At 41.2% G+C, this 14,790-nt stretch overlaps 1 protein-coding gene across 1 annotated transcript; it reads left to right on the forward strand.

Moving 5' to 3' along the window:
- The first annotated feature begins 605 nt into the window (after positions 1 to 605).
- On the forward strand, positions 606 to 14,029 carry tbca (tubulin cofactor a). The gene is made up of 4 exons (XM_080847347.1): positions 606 to 753; positions 11,433 to 11,538; positions 12,175 to 12,261; positions 13,743 to 14,029. The coding sequence occupies exons 1-4, from the start codon at positions 701 to 703 to the stop codon at positions 13,821 to 13,823; spliced, it is 327 nt and encodes a 108-aa protein (XP_080703473.1). The 5' UTR covers positions 606 to 700; the 3' UTR covers positions 13,824 to 14,029.
- The last annotated feature ends 761 nt before the right edge of the window (positions 14,030 to 14,790 follow it).

Consider the following 14,790-nt stretch of genomic DNA (forward strand, 5'->3'; position numbering starts at 1 on the left):
TGATAAATCAATACGAACGTAATGACTGTCACAGTATGAGAAAAACCAAATACAATGTTGGGCGCTGAAGTTTGTATGCTTTGACGGCGCTACATTTCAGTCTCGAGACAAGGCAACTGACTGGTTCGTGTGGCGCTGTGAACCACTCAGGTGGTTCATTCGGAGAAAGAAGTAATATGTCACGTGATTTTTCCGTACCAAAGCAACCTTCGAAGCAGTGGTTCAATGGTTGGTGTAGTCAATGGTTTGAAGCACATTCCGGAGCTTCAGTGTGAGCCTGCCATCACTACCTGAAACCCTAACCACTAGGCCACGGCTGCCCCATTACACTGTTTGTGTTTAAAGTGTGTAATTTGATGAACCTACTTGAAAACATCTAACAGTCGCGACAGACGAAGAGCAATATAATGAAGGATGACGGAATTAAATTTGTTTCGCAATTGCATTATTTACACAGAAAAAAACACACACTTTTCAGTTAGTCTGTAGCCAAATTGTCGGAACTGAGAAATATCTCGAACGTTTTTCTCGAACGCACCATCTCTCCCAGCCAAGTTAAGCTGTGAAGAGCACATGCGCAATGACAAACGTTATTGTATGGAGTGTGTCGCATCTTGAAATTGTTCTCACCACGCATTAACGGATATATCTACCCATCTATCTCAATAGATATTTATTGCCAGGAGCATTTAGTGAAATTATGGCAGACCCAAGAATACGACAAATGAAAATAAAGACGGGAGTCGTGAAGCGGTAAGGATATGTTTTGATGTCTGGCTAGCTACACTAGGATAGGTGTTTTCATGTAAAGCTAGGTGTACATGGTAGGTCGTAACAAAATCACAATGTAAGCGTCTTTTTCACTTAAAGCTAATGGTAAATTCTACATAAGTTAACTGGTTCCCACAACATCAGACGAAATGTATCAGCAAACATTAGGGCGTCTTGCCATGGCGGCCAACATGAAGTGAAATGGGACAGGTCTTGTGCTGGACTCTGCACCCCCGCCAAATCGTAACCAGTTATGCTGTGCAAAAAAATAATGATGCAATGTTGCCAATGATGAACAATGATTTCGTACACCGGGCTAGATTCAGGCTAACTTGTAAAATGGCTTTACAACTTTGTACAGGTTGTATTTAAATAAATGCATCAAACGACAACAGAAGTCCGAGGTATAGGCTACTACCTCTTTTCTGCGTTAACCAACGTTACTTAATCAGGTTAAGGAGGACTGCAAACCAATGTAAGTCTTAACACTACGACGTATTGTTGAAGCGATAGTGTTTTGAAGATATGCTAACTTGTGGACTTCAAAAACTGCAATATCCTGGCGACGCCAGGAGAGAAGGGCATTTTCCGGCAGGGGTGGGGAATGCGGCACGACACTGGCGTAAAACGATACTCTTATGTTTACGGTGTAACTGGGAAGAGCTGGTAAGGGGTCCTGAAAATAGTGGACACTGACTGATGCATTCTTTCTGGCCTCTTCCTCCTGGACATCATACGGTTCCATGACAATATTCCGAAAGCCCATTATTCCGACAGCCCGCTGTTCCGAAATTTTGAGCACAGCAACGTGAACCACTATAGCCCACATGCACATCCCAATGAACACACAATCCTAAACATATAAATGCATTCATTTCACAAGCATGAACTTTAATTCAGAATATTATTATACACACATGGCATTTGCATCGCGATGATGAAAATACTTGTATTTCTTAGGAAAAGTGATATGCGTGATGTTACGTTAGCACTAGACTGCAAGAGGACTAGGAATGAAAAGACATAGACGGAGAGCTTGGTTCCATTCCATGTTTACACTGTAAAGGCTGAATTAGACTTATCCGTACAACACGATTTTGGGCACATAGGAACGCCTTCAGGTAGCTGGAATGCCTTCTCTGGTAGCTGAAACGCCCTCTCCGTGCTCTCCAGAGCCCTCGGACAGCTCTCCATGTCCCCGCAAAAAATTCTGTCGGTACGTTCATGGCGACGGATACTACTTGGCCGTGATTGGCCGACTACATGCACTCGCTCACACAAACAAGCCCCGTTAAAAGTACAACCGCGCACGAAAGGGGGATAACTAAGCATATTGAAATAAAATTATTCACATTGCAAGAACGGAATGAAATAGCCTACACATTACACATGATAGGCATCTGCAATGCCCAAATAAAACTCACATTGTATGCTACACCAGAAGAGGCACAACAAAAGGGTCTTACCATTGAAGATATTTGTTTTTTCTTGTAAACTTGAAGTCCACGTATACAACATAAGCACAGGATTTTTCAATATGTTGCGATCATTTTGCGAAATCTCCTCTAAAAACCACTTGTTAGGCATGTCATCCATTCATATCGATGTGAATCAATCAATACTCATACAACTTTAACTGTGATGTGTTTTCCTTTCATTTCACAACTTATGTATTGTATAATTCACGATAGCAGTTGCCCCTTCGTAAACATTAGGCTACACATCGTATTTTCTCGTCACATGATCAAATAGAGATTTGACATTGATTGGACAACAAAAGCGGTAAATAAGCAGCAGTTATGGTGGAGAAGCAAGGCCAACTAACGTTTTCCATCGTCATGAAATAGCTTATCTTCGGCAGGTAAACCGCTACTCCGCCTGCTGTTGTGGCAGTGAATTGTTTTCAGCACCCACGGCCGTTGGAGCACCATAACCGGGACACAAAAGCTAACTACTACGTACTATCCAGCCGCCCGCCCACCGCCCCACTATCTGACGCGACCGTTTGAGTAGCTTAATGGCACCTTAAGAACTCATGTGTGTGTTACCTCCAAACAGGTCTGTGATGCAACCTATCACTTCTAACCTTTACACAACACCTCCCCCTTAAGTAAGAAATCCCTCTAAACAACAAAATAGGGTTTACCGGTGACACACTCTGACAGATACCTCAAATGCATAAACCTGCATTACATAAACATATGAAAAGTATTATGTTTGTTTCTCTTTTTTTGTTTTCAAACCCTTAATAAAAACTCAATTCCATTTCAAACCATTAATAGAACTGTTTCCTTTTTTCCCCACATACATCATTTTTAATTTTTTTTTCATCACCATTTTTCAACAGTCTCTTATAAATCCAGACGACTGGGAGGGCGTGACACTCTGCCTGATGATGTCACATATGTGTTAGTTGCATCTGTGTGTGTGATCTGCTTCTACAGTGTTGTGAGTGTGTGTATCTGTGTTACCTGGTTCTGGAGTTACCTCAGGTGTTTCACTTGTATCAGGTGTTGATGTCTGGCCCTGTGTATTACGCACTGAGCGCATGTGTGCACGGTTACGCCTGACCTGTCCTTCATCAGTGTCAATGATGTAAGACCTAGGTGATGTTGCTTTCTGGACAACAGTCCCTTGTCTCTTCTCTCCCGGCATCCATATACTTTGACCTGGCTCCAGCTGCGGCAAGGGGCGAACTCTGTGACGCAGGTTGTTGCGGCGCTGCTGGTTCTCCTTTGCCTGCTTTTCAGTCTTCCGGAATCCTCTGATGTTCGGCCACCGAGGACGCAGTGCTGCAGGAAGCTGTGGTATGTCTGAGCGAATCTGTCTCCCCATGAGGAGTTGTGCTGGGGAGTAGCCACTCTCCAGAGGTGTGGCGCGATACGTCTGTAATGCCTTTGCTTTGTCCCCTCCACCTTTCCACAGTCCTTTAACTGTAGCGACGGCCCGCTCCGCCTCTCCGTTGGCCTGGGGATATCTGGGGCTGCTTGTGACATGGGTAAATCCATATTCAACGGCAAAGGCCTTGAACAGTGAACCACTATACTGTGGCCCATTGTCTGACATAACAGTCTCTGGTGTTCCGTGGCGACTGAATACATCCTTGAGGGCAGCTACTACTGTCTCAGCTAAAGCTACCTTGAGGTGGTCTACCTCTATACCGTGAAAAGTAGTCCACTACGAGAAGGTATGACCTATTCTCCCAGAAGAACAAGTCTCTATGCCCGACTGCTGCCAGGGTCTTTTCTTGCACTGGTGTTGTCAGCAAGGGTTCTCGATGTTCTGCCCTATGCTGTGAACACGTTCTGCAGTTTTCCACCATTTGGCTGATATGGACAGACAGTCCTGGCCACCAGACTGACTGGCGGGCCCGTGCTCTGCATTTAACAACCCCTTGGTGCCCACTGTGAAGACAATGAAGAATGTCTCGTCTCATGTCTCGCGGAACCACAATCCTCTGACCTCTGAGAAGCAGCTGTCCATTCAAGGTGAGCTTACTTTTCTCCGGCCAGAAGGAGGCCAGCTCTGGGGGGAGCGTATGTCTTTCTGGCCACTCAGTCTCACAGTATCTGATTAACTTTGCACAGGCTGGATCAGCTCTCTGTTTCTCGATGATTTATTTGAATCTTGCCTCTGTGGCAGGGAGGCTCTGAGTGACTGCGTCCAGGAACACTTTGACTTCTGCCTCGTTCTCTTTTTCATCCTGTGGGAATGTGTGTTTCACAGGGGCTCTTGATAGAGTGTCTGCGGTTATCAGGTGCTTACCCAGTAGTGTACGATGTCAAACGTGAACCTCAGCAGCCTCAGTCTTAATATCAGCACTCTTGGAGGGAGTTCATCGAGAGCCTTGGTGCTCAGCAATGGCACTTGTGGCTTGTGGTCTGTCTCCAATCTTTCAATGGACATATTTTGAAAGGGCTGATGCAGAGCTTTGCAGCGCTCTTTGAAATGGTCAGGGAAAGTTCTGACTTCTCTGAGCTTATCATTTCCATCCTAAGCACTGGGGTCTACTACATGTAACATGGCCATAAGGGCTTTGAGCCGCTCCCCATGGTAGACCTTGCCCAAAGCCCATGTTCCCCTCATACAGTTTTACGGGCACGCCTCCGATGACCTTACGGCATGCCATCCCACCTCTAACACCATTTGTAGCGAACAGAGAACTTAGTCACCTCTCTCTCTCTCTTCTCTCTCTCTCTCTCTCTCTCTCTCCTCTTCTCTCTCTCTCCTCTTCTCTCTCTCTCCCCTCTCTCTCTCGCCCTCCCTCCATCCGAATCAACCTGGTTCTAGAGGATTCCAAACATGCACTATGACTGCCTGGCTCTTTGGTATGGCAGTCAGGGTGAATGTTTGGCACCCTGTAGCCAGGCCAGGTGAGTTGACTATGCTCTCTGTTTGCTACAAATTATGGCAGATGTGGGATGGCTTCCTGTGAGGTCATTTGAGGCGTGGCCGTAAAACTGTATGAGGGACCCCCAGGTAGGTTGACACCTGTGTTAGGGGCCCCGTAGATGGGTAAAGCACATGTGTGTGTGTGTATGGGGGGGGGGGGGCACTCTTGATGGGAGAAGTACTGTTGGTGGAGGGCAGTGTGACGGAGTGCTGCACTACAGATGAGTATAGTGCTCTGACTGCCACACTATGGAGCCTGGCTCATTGGTATGGAAGTCAGAGTGCATGTTGGCACCCTGTAGACCCAGGTTCAAATCTATGTGTGGGGTTACGCAATCTCCCACATTTGATCACACTGAATTATATTGAAATTTTGACATGTATATAATGTGGAGGATGCCAGATATTGGGCTGTACCATTTGAGGTTTTGCTCAGATCAAGCTGAAATTTTAGAGTGATATGGCTGATTGATTATGCTTTGATTTGACGTTGAAATGTTTTAATACAAATGTATACTTTACTCTTCAGATGAGAAATTGCACATACTGTATGCACATAATTAATGAAACATTTGCATAAATGATATTTTTAATAAAAACAAATATTTTAAAAATGAAAAAACTGAGTGCTGTGTTGTACTCCATACTTTTAGCTGTAAAATGATGCATCACACATTAATATATGTTACAAACTGTTCTTACACCACTGCTTTAATTGAAAGCACCCTAAATCGGTCATTTAAGGTGCTGGCAACAAAGGGTTAAATGCAACAAGCACAACCTTATAGAGTAGTCATGTTCTTTCACCACCGGGTAAGATCTGTATATAATATTTCAAGCTAGCTAATAACCTACAAAGATTCTTTATTTTTATTATTTATTCCGCTCTGGCGAGAGACTGAAGAGGTAACTATCGAGCTAGCTAGGATTGTGACAATCTAGAGAACAGCATCGATACAGTAACGTAACAGTGTGGAGAAAGATAGCTGCTAGTAACATTATTGTTTAAGGGATGTGTGTGCATGTTTCTGAAATTATTTCACAGTCACTGTAGCGATTACTTGCTTGTAAAATGATGATCCTGATGTAATGCTATGCCTTTGTATCAGATCTCCAGGTTATGCATACCTTGGGATACTCAGGAGTAGGGTACCCATTCACAAAATGCTACAAAGATTAAAATTAAAAAAGTTCATAATGGCCTTTTGGGTCGTTTTGTTCAACATTGATACAGTATGTTAAGCTCCTGGCAACTTGATGGCGTTTGCAATCGCTTGCTAGGATAGCTCAGCGTGCAATTTTACAGACGGCAACATTAACATTTTGACGGTAACATTTTGATTTTAACATTAATTAACACATTTGTTGGAGAGACTAGTTATGTACTTGTATAGGTAATAATACTAGTTGTCATGAACCATAACCATGTTTGGGGATGTTCTCTCAACTAGATAGTTAGTTATCATACCTAGCGATAGGGTAGTTCGCTAGATAGATAGCTAGATGCAAGCAGCTTCATTTACTTTGGAGCAGTGTGTTTTTAGATACATTGAGTTGGGAGTGGGGTCTCCCACACAGTTAAATTCACAGCAGGCACCTTTCCTCCTGTGTTCTGGGCTTCAGAAATGCGGGTAAAAACTACGCGTCCCTAGAATCTCTCACGGTACCTTGTGTCAGATCCAGGGCCGTCGTAAAGGGGTGAAAGGTGATGACAATTCTAGGGGCCCACAGCCCAGGGGGGGCCCACAAAAACCCCAGTAGCCTATTATGTAAGCTTCCCTTTCTATGACTAAATTATTATGTATAGGCGTATCTTATGTTCATACTCATGCATCAGAGTTAAAACAAAGCGAAAAAATCAAGCAAAATTTCAAAAAATAATTATTTTATTCCGAGCAATAACCCCCTTTTTTAAATATGGTTTGGTCCATACGCACATTAACACTCGCGCAAGTTAAAGAGAAAGTGTCATCTGGAGAGTTTAAAATTATACTAAACGAAGGGAAATCTACTGTATGGAGATAGGCTATTTCTGCTTAATAGACGATGCAGATTGTAATTAGGCTGTTGGATATGTCCAATGTAAGAAGTGTGAAGTTTTAATGAAATATGATTGATGCAACTCTCGATGGTTGGGTGTAGGCTAGATAGTTTTAACGAACGTCGGCGTGCAAAAAGATCTTCAATGGTAAGACTTGTCTGTTGTGCCTCCGTTGGTGTATCATAAAACGTGAGTTTTATTAAAGCATAGCGTGTGTAATGTGTAGCTATTTCAATCAGTTTGTTAACCTTTCCTGCTGTCTGTCTGACCGTAGTTGGGGATTGCAGGGGAGTAAAGGGGCCTTATTGTGCACCATTGTGCGTTTAACAGCGCTTTTTTGTGTGAGGGAGCATTTAACTGTTGATGCCCCAGTTTAATAAAGCCAGGCTATTCATAAACAACGTACGTAAATCTGGCATTAGTAGGCTACTATGAACAGTTGAGAAATTGATTCCGTCGGGCTTGGTTCGGATTCGAAAAAAAACATTTTAATGGCTGTCGGACTCGTTCCGGGCTCGGTTACTATTCTGCCGGGCCGGGCTCGGACCGAAAAATTCGGCCCGATCCATGCTCTAATCTGCGTCCTCAACGGGCATTAGTTGTCCGTACTCCGATTTTATTTCCTGCCATTCATTGTCGGATAAGGACGAGGGGCGTAAGATAGGCTACTGAAGCCAACCCTGAATATCAGTGATGCTGAAGGTCAAAACATAAAGTCAGTACAAAATGAAACCACTAAATATCATCCACAGGAAAGATCAGTAAGGTCATAATTCGCCAAACGTTATAATACGCCGTCAATAAAATCCCAGTAGCAGTAGGACACAGTTTTCCATTCTTACATGAGTGTTTACTAAAACTAAACTGCTATGGTAGCCTATTGACATTAGTCTTAAGCAGGGACATAATAATACCCAGTGACTCTTTGTTGAGTGGTTAATTGAAAAAAAATATTTAATTGGGTGCATTGCGTCAGGCACTGCCAAGAACAAATAGGAACAGAAAAATTAAGAAAAAATTATAATACATATACAGTAGTCTAAGAAAAAAAAGTTCGGGTCTTTGGCGACGGGGGCCCAGAATTCCTAGCAACGGCCCTGGTCAGATCTACAAGTTCCGTAGGCACATTGTTTCACCTCTTCTCTTAGTAGCGGTTGCTAGGGAGGAGTTTCGCAATTGGTAAACCACAATGGACTACCATATTTATTTTGTTCTGAAGTCACGTGGGTTTCTGTGAGATCTCAAGTCCCTTTAATCGCCACTCTGAAATTGTATAGTATAAATGCAAAATGTGTGTTCCTGCGTTTTGACTAAATCATATGGTGTTTGCATTCTTACAATTCAAATATTAAAAAGGCCTTTTCCGGCAAAAATAAGGTTTTGTGAAAATGCTGTGTTGAAGTGGTGTATTTAAAAAATGACAAATTTGATGATGAAAATGTGTGAACTGCCAGTATGGTAGCAAATGAACCATAAATATTTGGAATACTATGAAAATATATACATATACATATATATATTAGGGCTGGGCAAGTTAACGTGTTAATCTCGCGTTAATTTTTCAATTATTTAACGGCAACAATTATTTTATCCCGCGTTAACGCAGGTTTTACTATTTTGCTCAAAGGCTTTTATTTTGTAGAAGTCTGCAGCGAAACCGGAAACTGATAAACCATAGATATATGTCTCGTAGCGTTGCCGGCCATCGGAGTGGAACGTCCGCACATGGCGGCCAACTTGTCACAGTCAGCTCGCTCACCCATAACATTGTGTTGGTAGGGTACATGTACTTTTTAAATAACCATACCTTGCTCAATTTTCAACCGATTTTTAAACGGCTTGGTTTGTTATAAACGTCAGAGATGTCATACTTCTGAATCATTATAATAATTATTATGATTATAACTATGGGTTTTATAACATTTAACAGAACAGATAGCCTAGGTGAAATAAATACACACATGCACAAGGTATTTATGTAATTTATGTTAAATCAATATATAATCAATTTACTCAGCATACAAAATGGCAACAGGAGATATATGTATACTTTTATAATAGGAATATTACTAATATAATACAATAATAAGAATTATTACATGTTTCGTTTAAACAAGTAATATTTCTGTAGTAAGATAAGATAAGATAAACTTTTAATTAATCCCGTTAGGGAAATTCAGGTGTCCTAGCTGCAAGATTTACTAAGTGAGTAGGAATCAGACATTCTACAGAAAAAAGATAGGAATCAAACAAACAACAAAAATAAAAACAGTCCAGCCTTCTCGAGTTCTCTACTCCCTGACTGTCTCCAGACCATCCAGTTAGGAGTTGGGGGGCTCCTCCTCCCGCTCCGCCAGTTGCCTGATGCTGAGCTGGTGCCACACCGCCCCACACAGAGCTCTGCACTCCGCCTCGCTGTCTTCCCCGATGCAGCCGATGATGGAGTTCCCTGCGGGGCACCGGTGCTGCAGTGCTCACCAACACATTCGACAAGTCAGCCCGCAGTCCCAGGCACTTTGGTCAGCCGGCAAAGCAGTCCGCGATCCAGGTCACCAGGCCATGGTCCACCCGCAAGAGAGCCACCAAGACAGGCACCCACTCGCGGCGACACCATGGCAACTAATGTAGTTATTTTCAAAATAACGAAAATAATGCAGGTTGTGTCCGTAGTTCTGGCCGTTCTCCAAATTACGTCCACCTGACCAAGCAAGACTATGAAAAACACCTATTTAACAGGAGAGCGGTTTTGTTTTTTAGTTTTTTTTAGCAGGAAAGCGGCTAAAACAGGCTACGCAAACAGACTGCCACTCACTGCACCATGGCAACCAATTCAGTTATTGAATGCAAATCCTCAATTAGGTAGAGCAGCGCACTACCCAAATACAAACAATAAACATACAACTAAGAAAAGTAGACTATTTAAAGTTGTGAAAAGAGGGGGGGGGGGGGGGGGGGGGGGGGGGCACCACGCCACAAAGTAACTGCTACTATATGGGCCATTATACCCAATTGGTGCAAAGTCAGGTCGGAAATATATATATATATATTTTTATGTTTTATTCCCAAAACTTTGTCCGTATGTATATTGTACCATATCTAAAGTACATATATCTAGTAAAAGAACAGTCCAGTTTTATATTGTATTTTCAGAATGTGTTGGAATGTTTTTACTCTTCCAAAAATTGTCACTACCGAAACATCACATTTACTATAGTAAAAAAGTATTATTATTGACCTGTTCAGATTGTGTTTCCTTCCCTTCTCTGAAGAGTATTTTTACAAATATGTCTTGAAGGTTTTCACAATGAAATCCATAAAAATGAATTTTTTACCAAATGTTCAAGTTCAATTTATACAATTCATCAAAATCTAAGTGCAATATTTCTTTGTAAAATGCAAAATACTGATCATATTGATTCCAGAGTTGTTGATTGACGAAATTGAACATACATTAATCCAATCCGTATCATAACATTTTAGTTGATTACTCAATATAGGCTACTTAACTTTTTACAAAACATCCTGTGTTTCGGTAGTGCTGCACTGTTTCGGTAGTGACATCCAGTGTTTCGGTAGTGACTGCACTGTTGGATGGATGTTCATTTCTCTCCCAAAATCTTCCAAAAGGTGCTCTGGGCCTGGGTTGCGCCGATAAAACATTTGCCAAAGAGCTTATTCTGGTTTAAACCTTTCATGGGCGGCAACCCACAAACTCAGCTCTGCAGCTCATCCCACAAATGCATGTTCCTTGCACATGTGGTTCCATCTGAAAGGGGAGTAAACAGGCTTTCCAACGGTATAAGATGTATTGCCAAGAAGCATTGTTACAACAAAGAAATAATCAACCAAACACAAATTTCCTTAGTTTCAGTTTATTCTGGCACATTTTTCATGGGCGCAACCCACATACTCAGCTCTGATGCTCATCCCACCAACGCATCTTCTTTACAAATGCGGCACCATTTGAAAGGGAGGAAAACAGGCTTTGCAACAGTATTCGATTTATTGCCAAGAAGCATTGTTACAACAAAGAAATAATCTACCAAGCACAAATGTCCTTACTTTTTGATCTATGTTTATATATATATATTTATTTATTTTTTAAGTAAAATGTTAAAGCTGGACGGCCTGAATGAAATACAGCTGTCAGATAACAGATATGTAACTAATGCGATGTAATGTCATTGTCATAGCATCAAGGTAATGGATTTACTGATTTTGTGGACAGACTTGCCAAAGAAAAGGTCCATTACATCAAGGAGGCCAAACAGCAGGAGGAGAAGATTGAGCGTATGAAAGCAGAAGCAGGAGATGAATATGTGATTAAGAAACAGGTTGGAGATTTTCTTCTTTTAAATATAACATGATTATTCATGAGACTTTATATTCATGTGTATGGGATGAGCATGGCAAATAGAATGAAGATATCTATATTTAGAGAGAGATGTACATTAGAATAAAGTTATATATAAGAGAAACTGCAGGATATTTTTGACCTGAGCCCTATTTTTAGATCTTTTTGGGTTCGAACTTGTACCATGACTACCCCAGCAACACCCTAGCTAACACTACCCTAAAACTAACCTTGCAACCATCATGACTACCCCAGCAACAACTTTAGCAACAACTTCAATAATTATAGCAACCACCGTGACTACCCTAGCAACATCCTCGCAACCACATCAGTTACCCTAGCAACATCCCAGAAACCAATACTATAATGCCAACTGAGCAACCACCATGACTATCCTAACAACCAGCACAGCAACCACTTCCTCCCTCACGACCACCTTATCAATGGTGCACCTCCATAAACATAGGGGGGCCGTCTTGGTTACTCACATGTTCACTAAAAAAATTCTTTAACTTGTTACGTGTGGATGCTACCAAGTGATTAATGATCCAATTCTCTGGTACTTATTTTTAAATCTGTGATGACACCTTCCTGTGTGTTTACCTTATGCACATAGATTGAGGTGCTCCAGGAATGTCGCATGATGGTTCCAGACTGCCACCGACGCCTGACTATAGCACATGCCGATCTTCTGCAGCTACTTGTGAGTACACAAACACACACACACACACACACACACACACACACACACACACACTCACTCTCACAAACATTTTATACTTCATTTAAGGGATAATGGATGTCGAGGTGTTCCATTATATGAAAATATTGGACAAGGCGGAGACAAAGAACTCCATGGTGCGTAGCAGAATCACTGAGAAGGATGGTGTAGGAAAGAGATGCACAATATATCGTCCGGTAATTGCAAAAACTAAATATTATTATTATTTTAGCGATATCGTAATTTCGGGCGATAATTTAAGCCGATATTTTTACGGTCTTATTTCCCTCCAAGTATTCTTAACGGCGTTACGCAAAGGCCGGTTGCCTGGCTACACTAAACTTTTTGAGCATGATGCAGTCGTTGAAATAATCATGTCAGCGGTGTGGAACTACTTCACGATATCAAAAGATGATAGTACAGTTGCTGTGTGCAATAAATGTTTGTCAACTGTACAACGAGGAGAAAACAAGGCAAACAGCTTCAACACCACTAACCTTATCAGCCATCTCAAATTCCGTCATAGCCAAAACGTGTTCAAAGAATATGAAGCCGCTACCTTGACCAAGAAAACTAAACCTGCAGGAGGTAATGCTACAGTCACTTCAATACCAGAGGCATTTGAGAAAGGACTGTATTTGTTGGTTCTAGTCTGTTAGAACACTCACAAGTACCAAAGCAGTCTTCCTTATCTACCTTAATGTGCATTCATCAATTTCCATTACATGACGATGTGTGTGATCGTACATATGTGTGTGGTCTGCAATGAGAATAGGGACTTATCAGCACTGCACTGAATTACATTAACATGAGTTATTGCTACATGATAACAATTACACAACATATCACATACATGTCAAACAATGATGATTTAAGCACTCAAAACATATTAGGCACACAGTATGGTCGACTACTTTTCCACTGAATTGGCGACGAACTAAACCTGTCACTATCCTACTGAAAACTAATCTGCAGGGAGCTGCACGCAGACGCCGTTGCTAGGCAACGTCACTATCGACAGAGTCTTTCAGACCGCTGCAACTGCCATGATTTATTTCAACTGGAGCGTTTACTGGAGCAGACCAATGACTCGAGACAAAACAAGACTGATGTCATGCAAACAGCAATTACGTAGTGATATTGAAGAAGAACATTTGTTATAATGAATTGAAATAAAAAGGTAAATCTAAAAAACTTTTGTACCCTTTATTTTTGTAATAAAAAATATCCGTTATCGTATCGGTACCGGCCACAAAAAAACAATAATTATCGGTTATTGTTATCGGCCCTTAAATTTCATTTTGGCGAATCTCTACTATTTATGATTGACCAATTCATCCAGAGACCTATGAGTATTAATCAAAAGATGAGCCTATTGCTAATTACATATGTTTTAAAACAAGTAACATTGGTGTCAATTGGTCCTGGAGCTGTTTTGTGAATATCTTTCCTGTTTTCTATAGGAAGGCGAAGAGGATCTTGCAGAAGCAGAGGAATACAAAGAAGCACAGACCATACTGGATTCTGTGAAGCTGGATGAATGATTTGTCAAGCACACCCACCTACATGCACACCTGTTAAAGCTCATTTTGATTCCTGTAGACAGTCCTGATTTGTAAAGCATAAACCATATATTCAACTATGTTTACACTTTTTATGTATTTTTTTCATCCAACATGATTTGGCATTTTGTTTCTACATGTGTAAGCCTCCCCCACCAATGCACTAAATAAAACATTTTTGTACAATTTATGGTTTTCTTATTTTCTTTTTTAAAATGTTTCTGTAAATCACCTTCAAGTTTAGAGTTTATTTCTGTTTCTAAATGACCAAACAAATGTTAGTAATCTAATAATGAGAAGGTATTGATAAAATCCAATGGGCAAAAGAAAATGCTTTCCCGAGTCTTCATTTCAATGAATCTTTACCAATTACTTATACATCTTTCACCCAGTATGTTTTGCTTTTTCCCATGTTAGTCTTTTGCTGCTATTGGCCACTCAGATATGGCTTTTTCATTGGCCACCCCAGATATGGCTTTTTCATTTGCCACTCAGATATTTATTTTTCTTTAAAACTGCCTGTAAGGCCAGTATTCCAGGACCTTTTCACTGTTGAAGACCGCCTATTTTTTAGGTATTTCAAATTTGGCAGCTGAGGAACTGTGAGGTAAGTTAAGTTTTTATTTATAGTTTATATCTTCAATAAGACAAAATTAGGATATTAGAGGTATAAAGGATATGGGAAATAAAGAACAATATATCAGTATATGGAGATGACATACTGGGATGTATTAGTGACCCAATCATTTCTGCCCCTACAGTGACGGACGCCTTAGAAAAACATGGAGCACTCTGGTTATTAGACCAGTCAAAATCAAAGGCAATGATGTTGGTCAGACAATGACTTACACAATAAGCAGGCAGGCTTAATTTTAGCTTGTCTCAACGGTTCAGATACCTGGGAATCATTATAACCACAGACATCAGACTATTCAAAGTCAACTATGGG

This window comes from Sprattus sprattus (assembly GCF_963457725.1).
Source record: "Sprattus sprattus genome assembly, chromosome: 11".
Classification (NCBI taxonomy): Eukaryota; Metazoa; Chordata; class Actinopteri; order Clupeiformes; family Clupeidae; genus Sprattus; species Sprattus sprattus.

Excerpts from the sequence above, each read along its gene's own strand:
- tbca (XM_080847347.1), top strand. The coding sequence starts at position 701 with ATGGCAGACCCAAGAATACGACAAATGAAAATAAAGACGGGAGTCGTG. Across the intron at positions 754-11,432 it reads AAGACGGGAGTCGTGAAGCG|ACTTGCCAAAGAAAAGGTCC; the intron begins GTAAGGATATGT and ends TTTTGTGGACAG. Across the intron at positions 12,262-13,742 it reads CCGATCTTCTGCAGCTACTT|GAAGGCGAAGAGGATCTTGC; the intron begins GTGAGTACACAA and ends TGTTTTCTATAG.